The 19,974-nt window shown below is 37.1% G+C and overlaps 1 protein-coding gene across 1 annotated transcript in view; it reads left to right on the forward strand.

The window, feature by feature from the left end:
* Positions 1-19,974, forward strand: part of ELAPOR2 (endosome-lysosome associated apoptosis and autophagy regulator family member 2) — a 211,372-nt gene that overhangs the window by 159,221 nt on the left and 32,177 nt on the right. The window contains exons 9-15 of the mRNA XM_052638923.1: positions 3,410-3,590; positions 5,154-5,282; positions 10,532-10,622; positions 11,240-11,342; positions 15,934-16,071; positions 17,618-17,881; positions 18,586-18,759. Coding sequence (XP_052494883.1) covers positions 3,410-3,590; positions 5,154-5,282; positions 10,532-10,622; positions 11,240-11,342; positions 15,934-16,071; positions 17,618-17,881; positions 18,586-18,759 — 1,080 coding nt within the window. The remainder of the gene's footprint in view (positions 1-3,409; positions 3,591-5,153; positions 5,283-10,531; positions 10,623-11,239; positions 11,343-15,933; positions 16,072-17,617; positions 17,882-18,585; positions 18,760-19,974) is intronic.

Raw genomic sequence — 19,974 nt, forward strand, 5'->3', positions numbered from 1 at the left:
ATTTCACAAGTCTTCTTTAACATCTTTACTTAAAAGAAAGCTTTGCTACTGCTAAGTCACTTCAATCGTGTCCGACTCTGTGCGACCCCATAGACGCCAGCCCACCAGGCTCCCCCCCCGTCCCTGGGATTCTCCAGGCAAGAACACTGGAGTGGGTTGCCATTTCCGTCTCCAATGCATGAAAGTGAAAAGTGAAAGTGAAGTCGCTCAGTTGTGTGTGACTCTTAGCAACCCCGTGGACTGAAGCCCACCAGGCTCCTCTGTCCATGGAATTTTCCAGGCGAGAGTACTGGAGTGGGGTGCCATTGCCTTCTCTAAAAGAAAGCTTTACTGAGATGTAATTATCATACCATAAGGTCATCCATGTATAGTGTCGATTCAGTTTATTATTATTATTATATTTAATTTTAGAACATTTTCTTACCTAAAGCCCCAGCTAGAACCTTCAGGACAATGTTAGATCCCCATGGTGTCTTCCACATAATGGAAGAATAGGACCCAGGCTTTAAAGCATTTAGAGAAGAGACAGGGAGGAAATGACAAGGAAAAGCAGCAGCAGAGGCTTCATAAAAAAGGAATCCTAGTGAATGTTGATGCATAGAAGTGTGGGCTGAGGACCAGCCTAGAACATTTGTGGATGTTGAGCCCGACCTTGAAGGAGGGGTCTTTCACACCTTGGCAGAATGGTGTGGTACTTCTAAGAGAAGTGGTGATAAGTGCCCAGTGGTTTGCAGCTGGAGAGGATCAAGGTTTGGGAGAGGCAGAGAGGTGAGTGATAGACTGTCTGCCTGAAAACTTTTGAGTTAGACGCACACGGCTGTGATGCCAGAGTGGCAATCAGTAAATCCTTTTAAATCACATGTAATTTAGCTTAGATGAGTTGTCAGTCTGCAAAGGGTTTGGTGGGTTTGTGCAGAGACTTCCAAAGGGAGAAAGCTGTCAACTGTGAACAAACCCAGTCTCAAATTTGAATGGTATTTTTATGTGAAAACCAGCTTCCAATTGATACCTCTGATGCGTCTCTTTAAAACATGTTTTACTCATGCTTAATATAAGTATACACAGATCTTACAGCTCTTCTGTAGCCTTAATGGCAATCTGCTAAGTTTTGCTCTATTAGGGTTTTAGTTTCATAAAGCATTTCATAATTTTATCTCAACTTGCCAAAGAATGAGTTGATTATTGGTTTTTCACCTGCACTGTGAGCCGTCTGGTACTAAATATCATTAATATTAATCATTATCTTTCCTCAGTCAGCCAGACTTGAAAGCATCTGTCCGCATTAGAGAGGCACAGAATCAATCTGCATGTGAAGCAAGAGGCTTTGCAAACAAAACTTTTACTACAGAGCATTTGCAATTTGACTTCCAAGTGTTTGAAGGTGGTGCACATTTTCTAAATTTTAAACATATATTGTGCTTGGTTTGAAAATCATGTGGTTAAGGCGTTTGTCTAAAATCAATAAAAATTTTTTTATTATTTTTCCCTTCACCAAACCAACTGTCCTTGGCTAGTGCTCGTTTACCATTTACTAGCTGTGTATGACTTTGGGGCTCTTATCTGAAGTTTCCTCATTTACAAACTTGTGCATAATATAACTGAGCTCCTGAAATGGTGGGGAAGATTGCACAGTGCCTCCAGGATGAGCCTTCAGTGCACAGCCTCAGCACCATACCCACTCACATGTGGGAGCCATCTCTTCCCAACAGTGCAATACCTCACACGTAACTCAGTGCAGTTTTAGTTAATGTCAAAATAAATCAGCAAATTTGTGAATTGATCATCATTAGAGACTTGTTTTCTATACTTATTAAGCCAGACTTTAAAAAAGAGAATCCCCCAAACATAAAGTGTTTATTTGCTTACATTCTCTGAATTTTATATTGTCTTTCTCAGAGGAATTGAGAGTTCCTGTTGGATACAGGATCTAATTAATTTTTTCAGCTATTTAGGAAACTCCAGCAAGAATAGCAATCATTTTTGCAGATGGTGAGAAAGGCAGATGGTTGAAGTGGCTGGTTAAGCTGTATTATGACATAGGCCATAAATGTAGAATTGTAAAAAAAAAAAACAAACCCCAAACAACAGTTATTTATAATTCTGTTGAGACATCTAGTTTTTAAACTATGTTCTTAAGTAGCCTTCATCAGATAAGGTAATTTATTAATATTTGAGAATAAAATTGAGTGGCCTCAAGGGCTTACTATATATGATTTATTATTAACTGGAAATAACTATAGAGAATTGGAGAAGGAAATGGCAACCCACTCCAGTGTTCTTGCCTGGAGAATCCCAGGGACAGGGGAGCTACTGGTGGGCTACTGTCTATGGGGTCGCACAGAGTCGGACACGACTAAAGTGACTTAGCAGCAGCAACTATAGAGAATTGTCTTTAATTTTGATTCTCCTGCTTCAATATTAGACTTATCATTGCTTTCAAGGAGAAATGGTACTTTCAGCTGAACATATGAAATAAATTTTAGTCTATTTTTAAAAAGCGTGTTCGGCTATGAAAGAACTTGAGTGATTTTTCTCTTTGCATGTAGACTGCCTTTTCTATTTTTCCGCTGAGCATATACATTTTGTTTTGAAATGGCTAACTCACTTAATGTTTCTTTCTAGTTCCAAAAGATAAGAATTTTACAATCACAAATTTCTGGGTTTGGCTGACTTGTAGCTACTTAGTTGTATTTTGTTTTATTTTTGGGTACACACATGTGTGAGAAGAAAAGATTAAAACACTACCCTCCATGAAGGTAGAGGAGATCTTAATCCTGTCATTAGAACACAGGTGACAGGGCCTAGAAGCCTCAGGAGGAAATAGTTTGGCTATGGCTCTTGTAGTCTAACCTCAGGTTATTTGGAAAGACTCAGAGAACAGCTACCAGTGTATGAAATACGGGATTGAAATGTGAAGGTAGAGATATTCAACTAAAAAAGTAACTTTTTTGTTTTATCATCACTAAGTGCAAAGCAAGATGATGTGGGCTGTAGAAAGGGGAAGGGAAGAGAGTAGTGAAGGGTGGGTCTCAACACCAGGAAGATAGTCTGCAGAGAAACTTAGGGCATTTATGGAATAAAGTGAACAAGTGGCTAGAAGAGTAAGAGTTGCAGTCATGTTCTGTATGTTTGAAAGAGGAATTTCATAATGATACCCTGTATATATGAGGTAAGGTCTTCGCAGCTTAGTGTAAAACCATTTGGAGGTAACTGTCATTTTCCCACCAAAGTGTTTTTTTCTGCCTCGTTTTGTTACTGAAGTTTTAGATTCTCTTCAGCTGGCTGTCTGTTTTGTCACTATTTGGACCTTACCTAGGCTGTCAGTTTAACATTTTTGTTATTGGAAGTTAAAGCAAATAAAGCATGTTACAGGACCTGCAAGTTTTTTTTTTTTCTTTGTCTTTTGCAGACACAGATTATGTACAAGTGGATAGAGCCCAAAATCTGCCGAGAGGATCTCACGGATGCTATTAGGTTGCCCCCTTCTGGAGAGAAGAAGGATTGCCCACCTTGCAACCCTGGGTTTTATAACAATGGATCATCTTCCTGCCATCCCTGCCCTCCTGGAACATTTTCGGATGGAACAAAGGGTATGGGATATCAATTGGCCCAAGAATCGGACCTTTAGTAAAATAAACTTGTTGGGTCACATTGACATTGTCCTGAATTGCTTTTATGGAAAATTCCTTAAAACACATAATTTTCTTGTCTCACAGGCTGAAGAAGAGTTAAGAAATATAAAGGAATTATGAGACTGCAGTGGCTTATTCAGTATAGCAAAGAACAGTTTTTTAATGGCATTTCGTGTAACACACATCCTCTTAATGGGATGATGCTTTGGATATTTTTAAGAGAATTCCACTAATTTAAATGATTAAGGATAAGCGCTCCTTTTCCAGTGTGTGTGTGCACACAAACATTGATGTAAGCATAAAATACAACGCCTATTTCAATTGGAATAATCACATTTTATACCATAATAATAGAAAAAAATTGATTATTTTGATCAGATAGCAATTAAATAGTCCCTAAGTAGGTTGTTTCAATGTGTGCGTTTGGGAAAAACTTAACAATATTAAAGAAAGATGGTTACAGAATTTGTTTTAATTTTATTAGATAAAGATTACAATGCATTATTGTTGTAGATCCCTTACTTGAGTATAGCCATGCTGTATGCTTAATATCCAGAGCCTTTGAGAGCATAAAAAGCAGTTGAATTGATTTGTGTTGAAATCTGCTTGCTGCAGGCTACCAATAGTATGACATATCCACTAATTTGAATTTAGTTTTCTCATTTGTAAAATTGCAGAGAATAATATGTAGCTCATCATCATTGAGAACTTATATGAAAATGTCTCCTGTAGTACTTCAGTACCAGAAAATGCTTGCTCAATAAACAATGTCTCTCTCTCCCCTTCTTTTACTGATGTGGTAATGCAGAGTGTCTTGGCTACATGAAAACAATGGTTGTAAAAGACCCTTGATTTCAATGTTGCAGATTTAAATATTAATTTAAATAAGGTTTGTTTATAAATCTGACTCTTTCCACACTCCTCAGCTCCTGTCATCACTTTTCAGTATAGACTATATTTTAAATTTCAAGTCATCAGTCCATAATTAAGTGATATAATGTTCTATTAAGTTTAGTAACTAATAGGAAGGATGTAATATTTCTTTCTTTATGAAGTGGAGGAAACTGATTCTAAAATCACATGTAAGAGAAGTTGTTTCAGAGTTACCTTTCTTATGCAAGTTTGTAATTTCGTATACATGTTTGTAAACATGGTCATAGACTCCATCGGAAGAGGAGTAAGAGGTGATTTAACCCTCCCCGAGTTCAGTGCTGAGCCAGAAAACCAAGCCAGGCAGTATAATTCAGTATAAGCAGTTACGCCCAGAAATGAAAGAAATTATTTTAGAAGAGTCTGTGTTCATTTCCTTTTTCATGTTAGTCAAGTATATGTATACTCTACCCAGAATTATTTTTCTTTCAGACTGCTCTTGAAAAAGTTCTTAATTCTTAAGAGCTTTACTCTCTCTCCTTACTATTTGTCTCCCTGATGATTAAAGTTTAGTAGTGCTTGGAACAGAGGAAGAGGAAATTAACCAGATGTGACATCATTATAATTCTCTGTCCCACTTATCTCTTGTAGAATGTAGACCATGTCCAGCAGGAACGGAGCCTGCACTTGGGTTTGAATATAAATGGTGGAATGTACTTCCTGGCAACATGAAAACCTCCTGTTTCAATGTTGGGAATTCAAAGTGTGACGGCATGAATGGTGAGTTCAGAATCAGCCTTCTCAATGTATTTTGGTGGTAGCGTCTCTTGGACTCACTTGTGTAAAAACACACTATATATTGGTATGAGGAACCTTAATCTTATCTCTTGGCTACTTGTCTTCCCAGACCTCACCTAAAATTAGTTAATACGGTGTCACAGCCACATGACTGTCCTATAAGAATATAAACTATTTTGCATTTTTGAGTCAGTTTTGAAATAAATATTGAGGATCACCACTTATGGTTGTTATAAATACTAGAATAGATTACTAAGGGAGACAATGAAATTTATGTTGTTTTCTTGGAAGGGTCGTAGTGTATACGTACCACTTTATGAAAATGTTCTGCCTGGTTTGGTTTTCTGGCTCAGCACTGAGCTCGGGGAGGGTTAAATCATCTCTTACTCTTCTTCCTATGGAGTCTATGACCGTGTTTACCACATGTATCAACCTCACTTACTGAAAACTTGGAAACATGGCTGAACTCTAGAGGATGGTTGCTGAGTTTTATTTGTTCTTACATTTTAGTGAGCGTACACTTCGTTATTCTGCAATATTTGTTGTTCGAATGAATGACAATATCTCCGTGTATTTTTAAACTTGATGCTAGATATAGATGTTACAGATATTAAAATGTGCTCTTTACTTTTACAAGTTTACTGGTATTTTTTATCAGTTCAGTTTTTTCTCAATACTATAGTTAATCATTGGGAAAATGCTATTTAATCACATCTGTTTTATATCAGCACCTATCCAAAATAAACAGATTTGAAATGTGGGGAGTGAGGTGTACACATGAGTACTCAGTTTGACAAATCCTAGGTCCTTGAATAATTTTGGTTAAACAGATTCATGAAGGAAACCTTTATATATAAAGAACATTATGGAACAGTACTCTTTATCACCTAATAATCCCACTTCTGGGATTTTTTCCTAAAGGAGAAGAAGAAATTACATAGTAATTATTACCCAACTATAGGATTTATGTTCTAAAATTATCCTGTGGTTGAGGAAGTTTGAAATATTGCAAAAATAAGAAGGAGAATGTATTGATGAAAGCATTGGTACATTTGTGTGTGCATGCACTTACTAGTGAAGATTATCTGAAACATTAATTTTTTTAGAGAAGTTACTCTTAGTCTAAATTTCATGACAATATTTGATTTAGCCAGTTGCTTACTCATTCACTTGTTGTTTAGTTGTTAAATCACGTCCAACTCTTTTGCCACCCCATGGACTGTAGCCTGCCAGCCTCTTCTGTCCATGGGATTTCCCAGGCAAGAATACTGCAGTGGATGCCATTTTCTTCTTTGGGGATCTTCCCAACCCGGGGATCTTCCCAACCCAGGCATCTAACCCATGTCTCCTACATTGGCAGGTGGATTCTTTATCATTGAGCTACCAGGGAAGGCTTCTCCTTCACTCAGAGGCTATAATTTAAATTTTTGCTGATTTTCTGAAATGTTCAATTATTAATTTAAGTATACATCTCTGCAATATTAGCATGTGATACTGAAATAGCAAACAGTAAGTGAAAGATACAAAGATAAAGGTGATTATAATTTTATGACTGGTGGTTCAGTAAGTAGCCTCGAGGAAAGCAGTGCTCAGAATAATGAGGATCAAAGTGAGAGGCCCAGGGTAACTTGTCTTGTGAGGTCATTACTGCATCATGGAATTAAAGTAGGTGTGCTTTGACCAACTTGACTGTGTGACTTGAAGTACTTTGAGGTTCTTTTGTATGCTCAGTTGGAATTTCCCATGGTTGTGGAACAGGTATATATAAGTACATCTTTATGTACTGGAATTTTGCCTAAGAGGAATTTAGAGTTGTAAACAAATTAGTGTTTATTCACAAAGCTTTCATTGAGCTTTATCTCTAATAACAAAACTGGAAATAATCTAAATTCCAGCAATTTGATAATGTTTATAAAAGTCATGCTGTACTAATTGGATGAAATGTTATGTAATCATTAAAAATGACAGCCATATGGAAAACAATTTGGCAGTATTTCAAACATTTTGAATGGTCCCGTTCTCTAACCCAGTAATTTCATGTCTGGGAATTTACACTAAGGAAACTGTGTGATGTAAAGAAAGAAATTATGCACAGATATGCTAATTTTAGTATTATTTATGAGAGTCAAAAATATGAGAAAACAAAGTTTTCAACATGGGGTATGATTAAATAAAATGATGATATAACCTTATAGCATATTGTTAACTCTTTAACACTAGATGTAACAAACATTTTTAATGGGAAAGTATTTTTGATATAATGATTATTAGAAAAATGAGAAGATAATGCCAAGTGAAAAAAAAAAACAGAAAATAGATTATACGATAAAACCTAAGGTATATTTTAAAGAAAATTATGCACTAGATAAAGAGTGAAAAGAAATACTCTGAAATGTTGTTCATTACTTGGGCTGGGAGGTTTCTGAGAAGTTTGAATTACTTCATTTTTTTCATTTAGTCCACTGTATTTAATAAATATTCCTGATGTATTCACATTGCTTTCAGAATCAGAGTAATAGTACAAAGTACTGGCTTTAAAAAATATATTTATTTGACCCAGTAGTTCTGATAGCTTACGGTGAATGATGTTGGATTCGTGATCTCCAAAGATTTAGCTTTGGGACCAGGCTTGATCACTCAAGAGCTTTTGTGTAGCAAAGTTTTATTAAAGTGAAAAAAGGGACAGAGAAAGCTTCTGACATAGACATCGGAAGGGGGATGGAGCCTGCCCCTACTCACTAGTCTTATCAAGGCCTTATATACTTTTCAGACCCACTCCCACAATGTCCATTTTAAGATGACAGGATTAGTCAGAAGGTTCTCAAGGAGAAACATGTCCTCCAGCAGGATACATTGTTGTTATATAATCATTGGTACAGAGTTTAAGGAAAAACATATCCTTGAGCAAGGTGAGTTGTTTTGTTGTACAGTTATTAGCTCTGGGCTTAAAAAAAAAAAAAAAAAAAAATTTGGCCCTTTTCTCCTGCTTGAGATCTCCAGACCCCTATCTCCTCCTTGAGAGCTCCAGACCCCTTTCTCCTCTCAAGGGCCCTGGACCCCTTCCTCCTTGAGGGCCCCAGACTACTTATCAACCTACCTAGGAATTAATTCTCTCAGTTCTTTTATTGGTATTCTTTTCTAGAAAAATATAGAAAAGCTTTACCAGAAATATATTAATTATAGTGTCACTTAAACTAGCTAAAAAAGCTAAAACAATCCAAATGGTTACACTGGATGTATGGTCAGCAGGAGGTAAGTCCTGTAGTGGGAGTGATTTCTTATATTATGAGAATTAGTTATATCTGTCTACATGATAAACTATCAACTCAGTCATTAGCATGTTGGTGAACCATTTATACATAAAAATGCTTATGTAATAATGTTAGTGTATAAAACCATGAAACAAAGTGTCATCAGCAGTAAGATTTCAGTTATGTAAAACCATGTATGCATCAAAAAGATAGTGAAAAGAAACACCTCAGAATGTTAACAGTAGTTTTTTTCTGGGTGGTGAATTTATAAATAATTTTACTTTTCATCTTTAAATTTTTCTGTAGCTTTCAAAATTTTACAGTAAGTATAAATGTGATTTCTAAAAACATAAAAATTAACTCAAAATAGAAATTATGTGTAGAAACATGAAAAATGTGGGATTCATTCTGAGGGAAAAAGCAAAATACAAAAGTGCTACAAGAATGTATCACAAACTGGGGGGTTTAAGACCACAGAAATTTACACTCTTGCAGCTCTGGAGGCTAGAAATTTGAAACCCTGAAATTGGCTTCCCCCTAGACCAGGGATTCCCCAGTAGCTCAGAAAGTTAAGTGTCTGCCTGTAATGCAGGAGACCTGGGTTTGATCCCTGGGTCAGGAAGATCCCCTGGAGAAGGAAATGGCAACCCACTCGGTACTCTTGACTGGATAATCCCATGGATGAAGGAGCCTGGTAGGCTACATTCCATGGGGTCACAAAGAGTTGGATGTGACTGAGCGACTTCTCTTTCTTTCTTTTTAAGACCACAGAAATCTACACTGTTGCAGTTCTGGAGGCTAGAATTTTGAAACCCCAGAACTGGCAGGGCCATGTTCCTCCAAAGGCTCCCTGGGAAGACTCTTCCTTGCCTCTTCTAACTGCTAGTGGCTCCAGGCATTCCCTGACTTGTGGCAGCATAACTCCAATCTCTGTCTCATCTTCATGTGACTGTCTTCTTCTTGGGTCTCTGTGTCTCTGTGTGTTTATATGGTGTTCTTCCTGAGTGTCTGTGTCTAAATTTCCCTCTTCTCATAAGGACACCATTTGTATTAGAGTAAGCCTCCCCCTAATGACCTCATCTTAACTTGATGATATCTACCAAGGCTCTGTTTCCAAATCAGGTCTGTTCATGAGTACAGGGGGTTAGAACTTCAATATATGTCGTTTTTTAGGCAGGCAATATAATAAAACATATAGTAACAGCCAGTGTTCAAACATGAGATATATTTGTTTCCTCTTGCAAAGATTTGCCATTAATAAGTTTTGCCATTAATTAATAACCTTGTTTGATGGTATTTGGAGGGCTGCATCTCCTTACATTTTATTGTGGCCATTTCAGTCCATGGCATGCTGATTGTTTCTTTGCAGAGGGCAGACTCACATCACATTCTATGAGCACATATTACCCCCATACTTTGACTGTTCTTAGCTGTGTCGCTTATATTCTACTGATTTCATAGTGAGGGTGGACCCAGTCTTAGCTTTCTTTCCCTAATATGTGTCATGGTTTGTGAGACTCAGTGCCAGTTCAGTGAATGAATAAGTAAGTAAGTGAATGTGAATAGGTGTTAAATTAGGGAACAATAATACAACGAACTCTAAGAAAGAACTCTAGACCCCACATCTTCATTAAGTAATTTGAAGTTTCTATTTCCCATTGGTTAACTGAAGACTAAGATTTTTTTCTTAGTTTATTAAACTGGATAAAAACCATCTGTTCTTGTTTAAAAAAATCATGCTTCATTGAGAAGACTGTTGTTAGTTTTACCATTAAGTAACTTTGTTGCAAAAATATGCATTACTTGATTATTCCTGGAGAATCATATGCAATATCTGTATTGATATCTAGGCATCTACATCTGCACGCAATTTACAACTGGAATTAAAAAATAGGGAATTTTCGTTTTTTGTGGCCTTATATAAAAAGATTGTTGGAAATCATTCATGGAGTTTTTGGTGATAACCTTTATCTTTTCTAGGTTGGGAGGTGGCTGGAGATCACATCCAGAGTGGGGCTGGAGGTTCCGATAATGATTACCTGATCTTAAACTTGCATATCCCAGGATTTAAGTAAGGAAAACCAATTCTGATTCCCTTATGTAAGAATCCTCATGCTTGTTTCCCAACAGAAACAGATGAAGCAGAACTGCTTTTATAAAATATATTATTATAATACTGTGATGTACTTAGCAAATAGCAAGCTGAGTAGGATAGTATAGATTTAAGAATATCTATAGAATCAGCGATTGGGGAACTGTAATTGTTAATTGTATATTAGTTAGATGAAGCTGAAAGTTTTAAAAAATACTCTATCCAAACATTATGAAAACTATGACTCTTGGATGCTTACTTCAGAGATAGTAGTTTAAGACATTTGCAGGAGAATCTTTTTTTTTGTTTATTGTTTTTTCGCAGTTCTATATGTAAAGTACTATGTTACACATTCACAGTTTGCTTTAGTCCCCCATGTTGAATTTCCCAATTGGAGTTTTTTCTTGCTATAGGCTATATGGCGACATTTACCCCAGGAGGTCTGAACATATCGCTGTGGCTTTGTAGACTCCGTGCAGCAGTAGACTAGGAACAGAGAAGAGCATGGCTTTCAGCCTAATGAATAAAGTGACTTAATTTTTTCAGATTGTACTTAGAACATGCTATAAGTATCATACTTTTAATCTGTTAAATAGACCACCAACATCGATGACTGGAGCCATGGGTTCTGAACTGGGAAGAATAACGTTTGTTTTTGAGACCCTCTGTTCAGCTGACTGTGTTCTGTACTTCATGGTGGTAAGTGAAAGAGTGGCTTTCAGAGGTAAATTTCTAGGCTTAGCATTCTCTTTTAAGTGTGAACTTATTTATACAAACTGGGATAAGAATCCCATTTTTCTTCCCATTTTTAGAGTCTTCCAAAAATATTTAAAAATATCTAAAGAACTCACTAAGAGTTGCGAAGTCTACAAAGCACTCATTCCTCATGGAGAGAAATTAGTAATGAGGTATGGGTGACAGACAGAAGCCAGGAAATATTAATCTTGTAGAAAATTTCTTCAAAAAATATGCCACTAACAGAAGTGAAAATTCTGCCCTAGTAACCACTCAGCAGTTCACACCATCATGAGGGAAAAGCATGTATTAATAAGTGAGAGTACAAAATAATGGAGGTGGGAGAGCATTGGGGAAAAACGACACTCTTCCTTGTTAAATTAGTACATGTAGACAAAGGATTTTATTAGGTACATGTCATAATTTTGCCCATTTTTTCCCTGTATGCCCTATAAATCTTATCTAGTAGCTTGAGAAAAAGTAGCAACACAAAATTTACTAAGACATCAAGCAGGTATTAGAAGGTTGTTGGCTAAGAGTTTAGTGTTATCATTAAGTGGTGACATCAATGACATGATTAATTATTTTCCAACAGTCCTTTCAGTCAGTCAGTTCAGTTGCTCGGTTGTGTCCGACTCTTTGCGACCTCATGAAAAACAGCACGCCCGGCCTCCCTGTCCATCACCAACTCCCGGAGTTCACTCAGACTCATGTCCATTGAGTTGGCGATGCCATTCAGCCATCTCATCCTCTGTCATCCACTTCTCCTCCTGCCCCCAATGCCTCCCGGCATCAGAGTCTTTTCCAATGAGTCAACTCTTTGCATGAGGTGGCCAAAGTACTGGAGTTTCAGCTTCAACATCAGTCCTTCCAATGAACACCCAGGACTGATCTCCTTTAGGATGGACTGGTTGGATCTCCTTGCAGTCCAAGGGACTCTCAAGAGTCTTCTCCAACACCACAGTTCAAACGCATCAATTCTTCAGCGCTCAGCCTTCTTCACAGTCCAACTCTCACATCCATACATGACCACTGGAAAAACCATAGCCTTGACTGGACAGACTTTTGTTGGCAAAGTAATATCTCTGCTTTTGAATATGCTATCTAGGTTGCTCAGCACTTTCCTTTCAAGGAGTAAGCGTCTTTTAATTTCATGGCTGCAGTCACCATCTGCAGTGATTTTGGAGCCCCAAAAATAAAGTTTGACACTATTTCCACTGTTGCCCCATCTATTGCCCATGAAGTGATGGGACCAGATGCCATGATCTTTGTTTTCTGAATGTTGAGCTTTAAGCCAACTTTTTCGCTCTCCTCTTTCACTTTCATCAAGAGACTTTTGAGTTCCTCTTCACTTTCTGCCATAAGGGTGGTGTCATCTGCATATGTGAGGTTATTGATATTTCTCCCGGCAATCTTGATTCCAGCTTGTGCTTCTTCCAGCCCAGCGTTTCTCATGATGTACTCTGCATATAGGTTAAATAAGCAGGGTGACAATATACAGCCTTGACATACTCCTTTTCCTATTTGGAACCAGTCTGTTGTTCCATGTCCAGTTCTAACTGTTGCTTCCTGACCTGCATACAGATTTCTCAAGAGGCAGGTCAGGTGGTCTGGTATTCCCATCTCTTTCAGAATTTTCCACAGTTGATTGTGATCCACACAGTCAAAGGCTTTGGCATAGTCAATAAAGCAGAAATAGATGTTTTTCTGGAACTTTCTTGCTTTTTCCATGATCCAGAGGATGTTGACAATTTGATCTGTGGTTCCTCTGCCTTTTCTAAAACCAGCTTGAACATCTGGAAGTTCATGGTTCACGTATTGCTGAAGCCTGGCTTGGAGAATTTTGAGCATTACTTTACTAGCGTGTGAGATGAGTGCAATTGTGCAGTAGTTTGAGCATCCTTTGGCATTGCCTTTCTTTGGGTTTGGAATGAAAACTGACCTTTTCCATTCCTGTGGCCACTGCTGAGTTTTCCACATTTGCTGGCATATTGAGTGCAGCACTTTCACAGCGTCGTCTTTCAGGATTTGAAATAGCTCCACTGGAATTCCATCACCTCCACTAGCTTTGTTCGTAGTGATGCTTTCTAAGCCCCACTTGACTTCACATTCCAGGATGTCTGGCTCTAGGTGAGTGATCACACCATCGTGATTATCTGGGTCGTGAAGATCTTTTTTGTACAGTTCTTCTGTGTATTCTTGCCACCTCTTCTTAATATCTTCTGTTTCTGTTAGGTCCATACCATTTCTGTCCTTTATAGAGCCCATCTCTGCATGAAATGTTCCCTTGGTATCTCTGATTTTCTTGAAGAGATCTCTAGTTTTTCCCATTCTGTTGTTTTAGTAGCTAGTTAATAGTCTGTTAACAATTTCCTGCATGATACACAAGATATGTGTAGATTTAAGTATTAACTCATGATGGTAATAAAAGAAAATGATGACTAATCTTCAACACATCTATGAATAACTAAGAAGCCTTTAGTTCTCTCAGGTCTCTCTCCTCGTTTCGTCAATCTGTTAGTTCCTATTCATACTTAGTGCCATGACTGAAATTCAGATTCCCATTATCTCTCAACAGTTGTCTGTTGTCTATTTTTCTTACCTCCATCCTGTCAATTTTGCTGTCAAATTATCTTTATAAACATAAAAACAATAGTAGAGGCAGCCCTCACCTTTAGGGGCTTTTTATTGCCTGTGGCAGTGGTTCTCAAAGTGTGGTTCCTGGAGTAGCATCACCTGAGTACTTTTAGAAATGAAAATTTCTGAGCCCTACACTAGTCTTATTGAGAACCTGGTGATAGGGCCCAGCGCTCTGTATTTTAGCAAGCCTTGAGGTTGGTTCTAATATGCACTAATGCTAGAGAGCCAATAGCTTATAAATACACTTAAAATTCCTTAGCATGGCATCTATATGGCTTTTTGTATTCCTTGCCCAGCCTGTGTTACCAAAGTACTGTTACTACTCAGCCCTCTTTAGACACCCTGGATTGTTAGTGGAACACTCTGCTTTTTCATTTCATATGCCTTGGCACACTAAGCTAGCATGACTTTCTTTTTTGTCTGGTGAACACCCATTCACACAACACTTCAAGGGCAGCTCAAACCTCACCTTTCTGGGAAGCTTTCTCTTATCCCTTTAAGTAAAGTTAACCACTCTCTCCAGTGTGCTCCTAAAACCTTTTGAGAAAACCCTGTTTTAATTATGTGAATGTATTCATTATTTGTCTCTCTCAGTTGATCAAGCATTCTTGAGAGTAAGGATCATACATATTACTGTTTATTTTGGAAAATCCATCTTAAGCGTTTTTAGCTCATAGCAGGATCTGTTAGTTTTCTTTACTCTGTGATTTGATTTCTGCACAAGAATTTTTGAGATGATATCACCTAAATAACATATCAAAATGCTTTGAAAATCATGTAGTATTTTGCAAGGGTAAGGTACAAAAATAATATTCCATTTATTATTGAAATAAACATCCAGAAGGTGTTTAACAAAGCACTATCAGTATATTATGAGATGCTTTTTGGAAATGGCATGTGCGACTATTTGGTTGTTTGGTAATGTGAGAAATTGTGTAACGTGTAACAAGCACACATCAGATATGCTATAAAGATATGTTTCTGTGGTGTGAACTCAAGAAACATATCTTTAGAGCATATCTGATTGCTTTATAACATGTTTGTTGTCAAAGCTTGCCCTTGCATCATAGAAAGAAAGAGAGATGGCTTGAGCTCATGCCATTTTTTTATCAACATTTGGGATAACTAAAAGAAGCCTATCCAAATTCCTAAGTCATCTTTTAGGGTTTCTGCAGGGAAGACTTAATTAGAAAATTCAGAATTAGTCCCATTTTTCATTTCAAATAAATTAGATGTGTGTTACATTACTTGCTTTACTTACTACATTTGCTTTCTGACCATGTTAATGACATAATATTGGTTGGACTGTCACACATTCATATAATATTCTAGATATTGAATTTAGCTAAGGAAATCAGACATAAAATGTTACACAGACTCATCTTTTTAGAATTCAAATATAAACAGAAGAAGATTGCATGAACATAAAATAACATTCTAGCTAATCTGCACTGTAAATTGCAAATATAATTCAGGGAGAATTTAGAATTCCTGTGTAAGAGTCACCTATGAGAATCCCTCAAGGGAAAAAAAAAGATGGAAAGAAAGCATTGTTAGTTTATGAGGATCCTAGAAGTTTGCTGTCAGAAGTTTGTTTTATTTTTCCTATGTGTATTTCCTATGCTAGAGTCGCACACATATACACATATACCAATCTCTCTCACAAAAGGATAACTCCTCAACATACTGATTTGAGATCTCTTTCAGGTTATATTGGCAATGTGGTTGATATATTGTAATTACTAAGCTAGTGAGTGCTTGTGTAGAATTGAAGGGAAGGTTTTGAGAGTTTTAGGGTTACATGCTCTGCAGATAAATTACTGTAAATATAAACATAGGATTGTGATGTATAAACATGTATATTCATACTGAATTTGTGCTTTCTTATATATATTTATTTTCTACTATATTTTAGGATATTAATAGAAAAAGTACGAATGTGGTGGAGTCATGGGGTGGAACCAAAGAAAAACAAGCTTATACCCATGTCATCTTCAAAAATGCCACATTTACATTTACGTGGGCATTCCAGAGGACCAATCAGGGTCAAGATGTAAGTTCCAAGCACTTAAAAAAAAAAAGAGCAGAGATGATACTCCTTGTGGAGATTTATACAAAGTGCTGACTGAAATCTACTGGAGGAAAAGACTTAGCTTTTTACTGATGTGAAATCAATCATTTGGTTATGCGTAGACTGGTATAAAATGATATATATATATATGTATATATATACACATATTTATTTGTGTTTTGAAAGCAAGACTATGAAATGGAATGACAACATATCTTAGAATTGCTCTACCCTTTGAATAAACATAGCTGTTGAAAGTTTAAGAGGAAGAAAATCTTACTTTGTAGTTACTTAAAAACTTACTTGTAAGGCTTTCGGAGCCTTTGGGAAGGCTGGTAACTTTCTTCCTCTTTGTCTGAATGATCTGTCATTTGCTCAGATGCCGTTTCTTGGTGTTGGTTTGCTACTTCATGATTGTCACCTTCTGTGGCTTGAAGACTGTATATATACATGTTGTTGGGTTAACACACAGAACTATTCTCTTTTACTTTCTGCTAGAATAGAATAGACCTTAATCCTCTCGTAAGTGTTTTCCATCATATGCTTCCAGTACATGTTCTTGTTGTAGATCTCCATCATAATAACCTTCTGAGGGTGGGAATAAGGTAAATCACTGTTTAAGACGCTGCCTTAACACTATGATGGCAGATGGAGAGCGTTTTCTCTTTTCTCTTCAGACTTTCATTGAGGAACCTGTTCCTCAGGTTTCACTTGACTCCAGCTGTGTTTTATGAGAGTTCAGAGTCCCAGCCTGTGGGGTGTGAACATGCTATAGAAGACTTCCTGGCCTCCCTTTGGTCTTTGCCTCAGACAAAAAGCATTTACGAAGCTGCTCTCTACTAGTGGTGCTCACTGCTTGATGAAAACTAGACCTTAATTGACTCAGTGTCACAAGAACGAAAAGTATTAGTAAGATCCAGGTTTTTACTCTCTGTTGTGCATCTGGTAGAAGTCACAGTGTGTCGGTTAAGGAAAGTGCGAAAGAGGGAGAGGAGACCCAAAGAACCGATGCAGTTGCATCAATGTCACACAGTTAGTTTAAGTAAGGACTTTTTAATCCTTGGTCCAAGTCTTTTTCAACTTACCACACTGTAAACATCATGATAAACACGTTTATCATGATATTTAGACTATATCAGAATAAACAGTGATGGGGGATATCATATTGGTTCTTCCAAGTCTATACATATGCCTGAATTTTTACCATTTATTATATAATCTCATAGTGATTGTGGCAAAATTCCTGGAACTCCATAACCATGAAAATTAGCTTCTAGTGTTAAGTCTTAGGTGCTTCCCTGGTGGCTCAGAGGTTAAAGCATCTGCCTGCAATGCAGGAGACCTGGGTTAAGTCTTAATAATTTAAAAAAAGAAAAGTACCGAAAAACAGTACTATTAATCTACTGTCAGTTATAAACTGCTGGGTTAGAATACTTTGCTTAGTTATTTTGGTGGTATGAACATAAAACAATCTGGTTGTACAACTGAGTGCCAAGGCAGAAGTCATTACTTTCTGCTCTCTTTTTAGAATAGACGGTTCATCAATGACATGGTGAAGATTTATTCTATCACTGCCACTAATGCAGTTGATGGGGTGGCGTCCTCATGCCGTGCCTGTGCCCTTGGTTCTGAACAGTCGGGCTCATCGTGTGTCCCCTGCCCCCCAGGCCACTACATTGAGAAAGAAACCAACCAGTGCGTGGAGTGTCCACCTGATACCTACCTGTCCATACATCAGGTCTATGGCAAGGAGGCTTGTATTCCATGTGGGCCTGGGAGTAGAAGCACTCTGGTAAGTGGGTCTGTATTTCAGTTACCCCCAGGAAAGCATATATTAATAGACAAACTCAAAGGTTTCTCTTAATGTTTCTAATTTATATTTATAAATGGCTTTTTAAATTCCCTTCCTATTTTACCTTGCCTTGCATCTATTGAATGCTTAACATGTGTCTTGAAAGTGATAATTACTGGGGACATAGAATATTAAGAACATCTAAATAAGAATAACTTCCCAAAATATTAAAAGTGATTTCTTATATATTCCATTATGGCAGAACAAGTAAGCTGCCTCTCTATATGTAGGCTATAGGTGTGTATGGAGAACAGCAAGATTATCTTATAACATTTTAAGGGAAAAGATTGATGCTATATTATAAGTGAAGTAAAAAATAGTTTCATGTCTATTTGAACTGGCATGATAGGACATTTTGGCTATTGGTTAAAAATACCTTTCCACAAGAAACTAATCTTAGAATAACTTCACTCTTTAAAAAATTCTAACTCTTCTGAACTTTGCTTAGAGAAATCTAGAGTTTAGAAATTTTCTATATTAGAGTGGTAAAATATGCCATGACTAAAACAAGACTACTGAAATAGTTTTTAAACCTAGAACTTTTAGGAAACACTTTTTTTTTTCCATAGCAGCTAATGCTTTCTTTCCTGCCATATTGTTTTTGCTCTGTTTTGTTTTACATTTCTTAATGTTTATGGTCAAAGGACCACTCAGTGTGCTACAGTGACTGCTTTTTCTACCATGAAAAAGAAAATCAAAGTTTGCATTTTGACTTCAGCAACCTCAGCAGTGTGGGCTCCTTAATGAATGGTCCCAGCTTTACCTCCAAAGGAACAAAGTACTTCCATTTCTTCAACATCAGTTTATGTGGGCATGAGGTGAGTTCTGGCAAGGTGAGATGGGGCTATGTTTTAGCTCTGAGCTGTCTTCTGTGTTGGTGGACCAATAAAATCTCTATGGAAACTAACAGCCAAATGTCAGATAGTGAGCTTTGACAGCTTAAATCGTTTGTTGCCTTCTAGCATATTTTCTCCACCAGCAGCATCCTTGTCTGGTTCTCAGTCCATCAAAGCACTTATCCAGTCAGTTGAACCCCCAAAGCTTGAAGCTATGGTATAAGGGCTTTGAGGATCTTTCATTTCTGTAAAGATGGGTCAGGTTTGTCAATCCCACCTATTTCTTAGGCAGAAAGTTAAGGTTTGAGAAAGTTTTATTGTTGTTTTTCTGGTCAAGTTTATGTTAAAAAGAAAAGACTTTTCAGAGGAAGTTTGTCCAAAAACAAAATGGAAATAAGCAGGGGGTAAGTGTCAGTTGATGAGGTAGCCTCTGCTAATAAATTATGGGATTTAATTTTCTTTGGGAAGAAGTGGAATGTTAATTGATACTGGTAAGGGGAGAGTTACAGGACTATGTATCCAATAATTTTGTGGGCATACAAGGTTGGAGTTGGGATGTATATATTCACCCTTAGCTAAGTTGAAAATATAATAAGTCATTTTCTCCATATCTATTCCCTTATTAACTCCTATAGTCTTCATTTTGACCTGCTGTGCCAAACTTTGTACAAAGGAAATAAAAAGAGATCTCATGACTACAGAGGTTTTCAAACAGAAAGATCTATACATTTTTACGTGGTATGACATTTGTCCTATCCTGATTTTACATGGGGCAATCCAGCACACTCACTTGATTAATTGCTAAGTTCACTGAATATATAATTATATGTTAAATACCTATTGTGTTAAATGCTGTGTAAAGCAGTGAATACGATTAATTCCATTATATTGGGTTGGCTGAAAAGTTTTTCCAGTGTTTTCTTAAAATGTTACAGAAAACCCAAAACAAACTTTTGGCCAACCCAATATATCACGCTTCTTCTCAATCTCCTTCCTGTATGACCACTGTCTTAGCTTTCGTCTTCTCTCTTCTGTCTTCCTTCTCTTTCTTTCCTTTTTATTCTAATTCTTTTACTGTTATTCTCTTATTCCTTTCCTCAGTAGTTTCTCTCTGCTCTTTTTCTTTGTTTCTCAAAGAATTTAATTTAAGCTTAGTAAAAATATACTGCACCTGTATTGTGGTGAGCAGGCTTGGTG

Source organism: Budorcas taxicolor, chromosome 4 (assembly GCF_023091745.1).
Source record: "Budorcas taxicolor isolate Tak-1 chromosome 4, Takin1.1, whole genome shotgun sequence".
Taxonomy (NCBI): Eukaryota; Metazoa; Chordata; class Mammalia; order Artiodactyla; family Bovidae; genus Budorcas; species Budorcas taxicolor.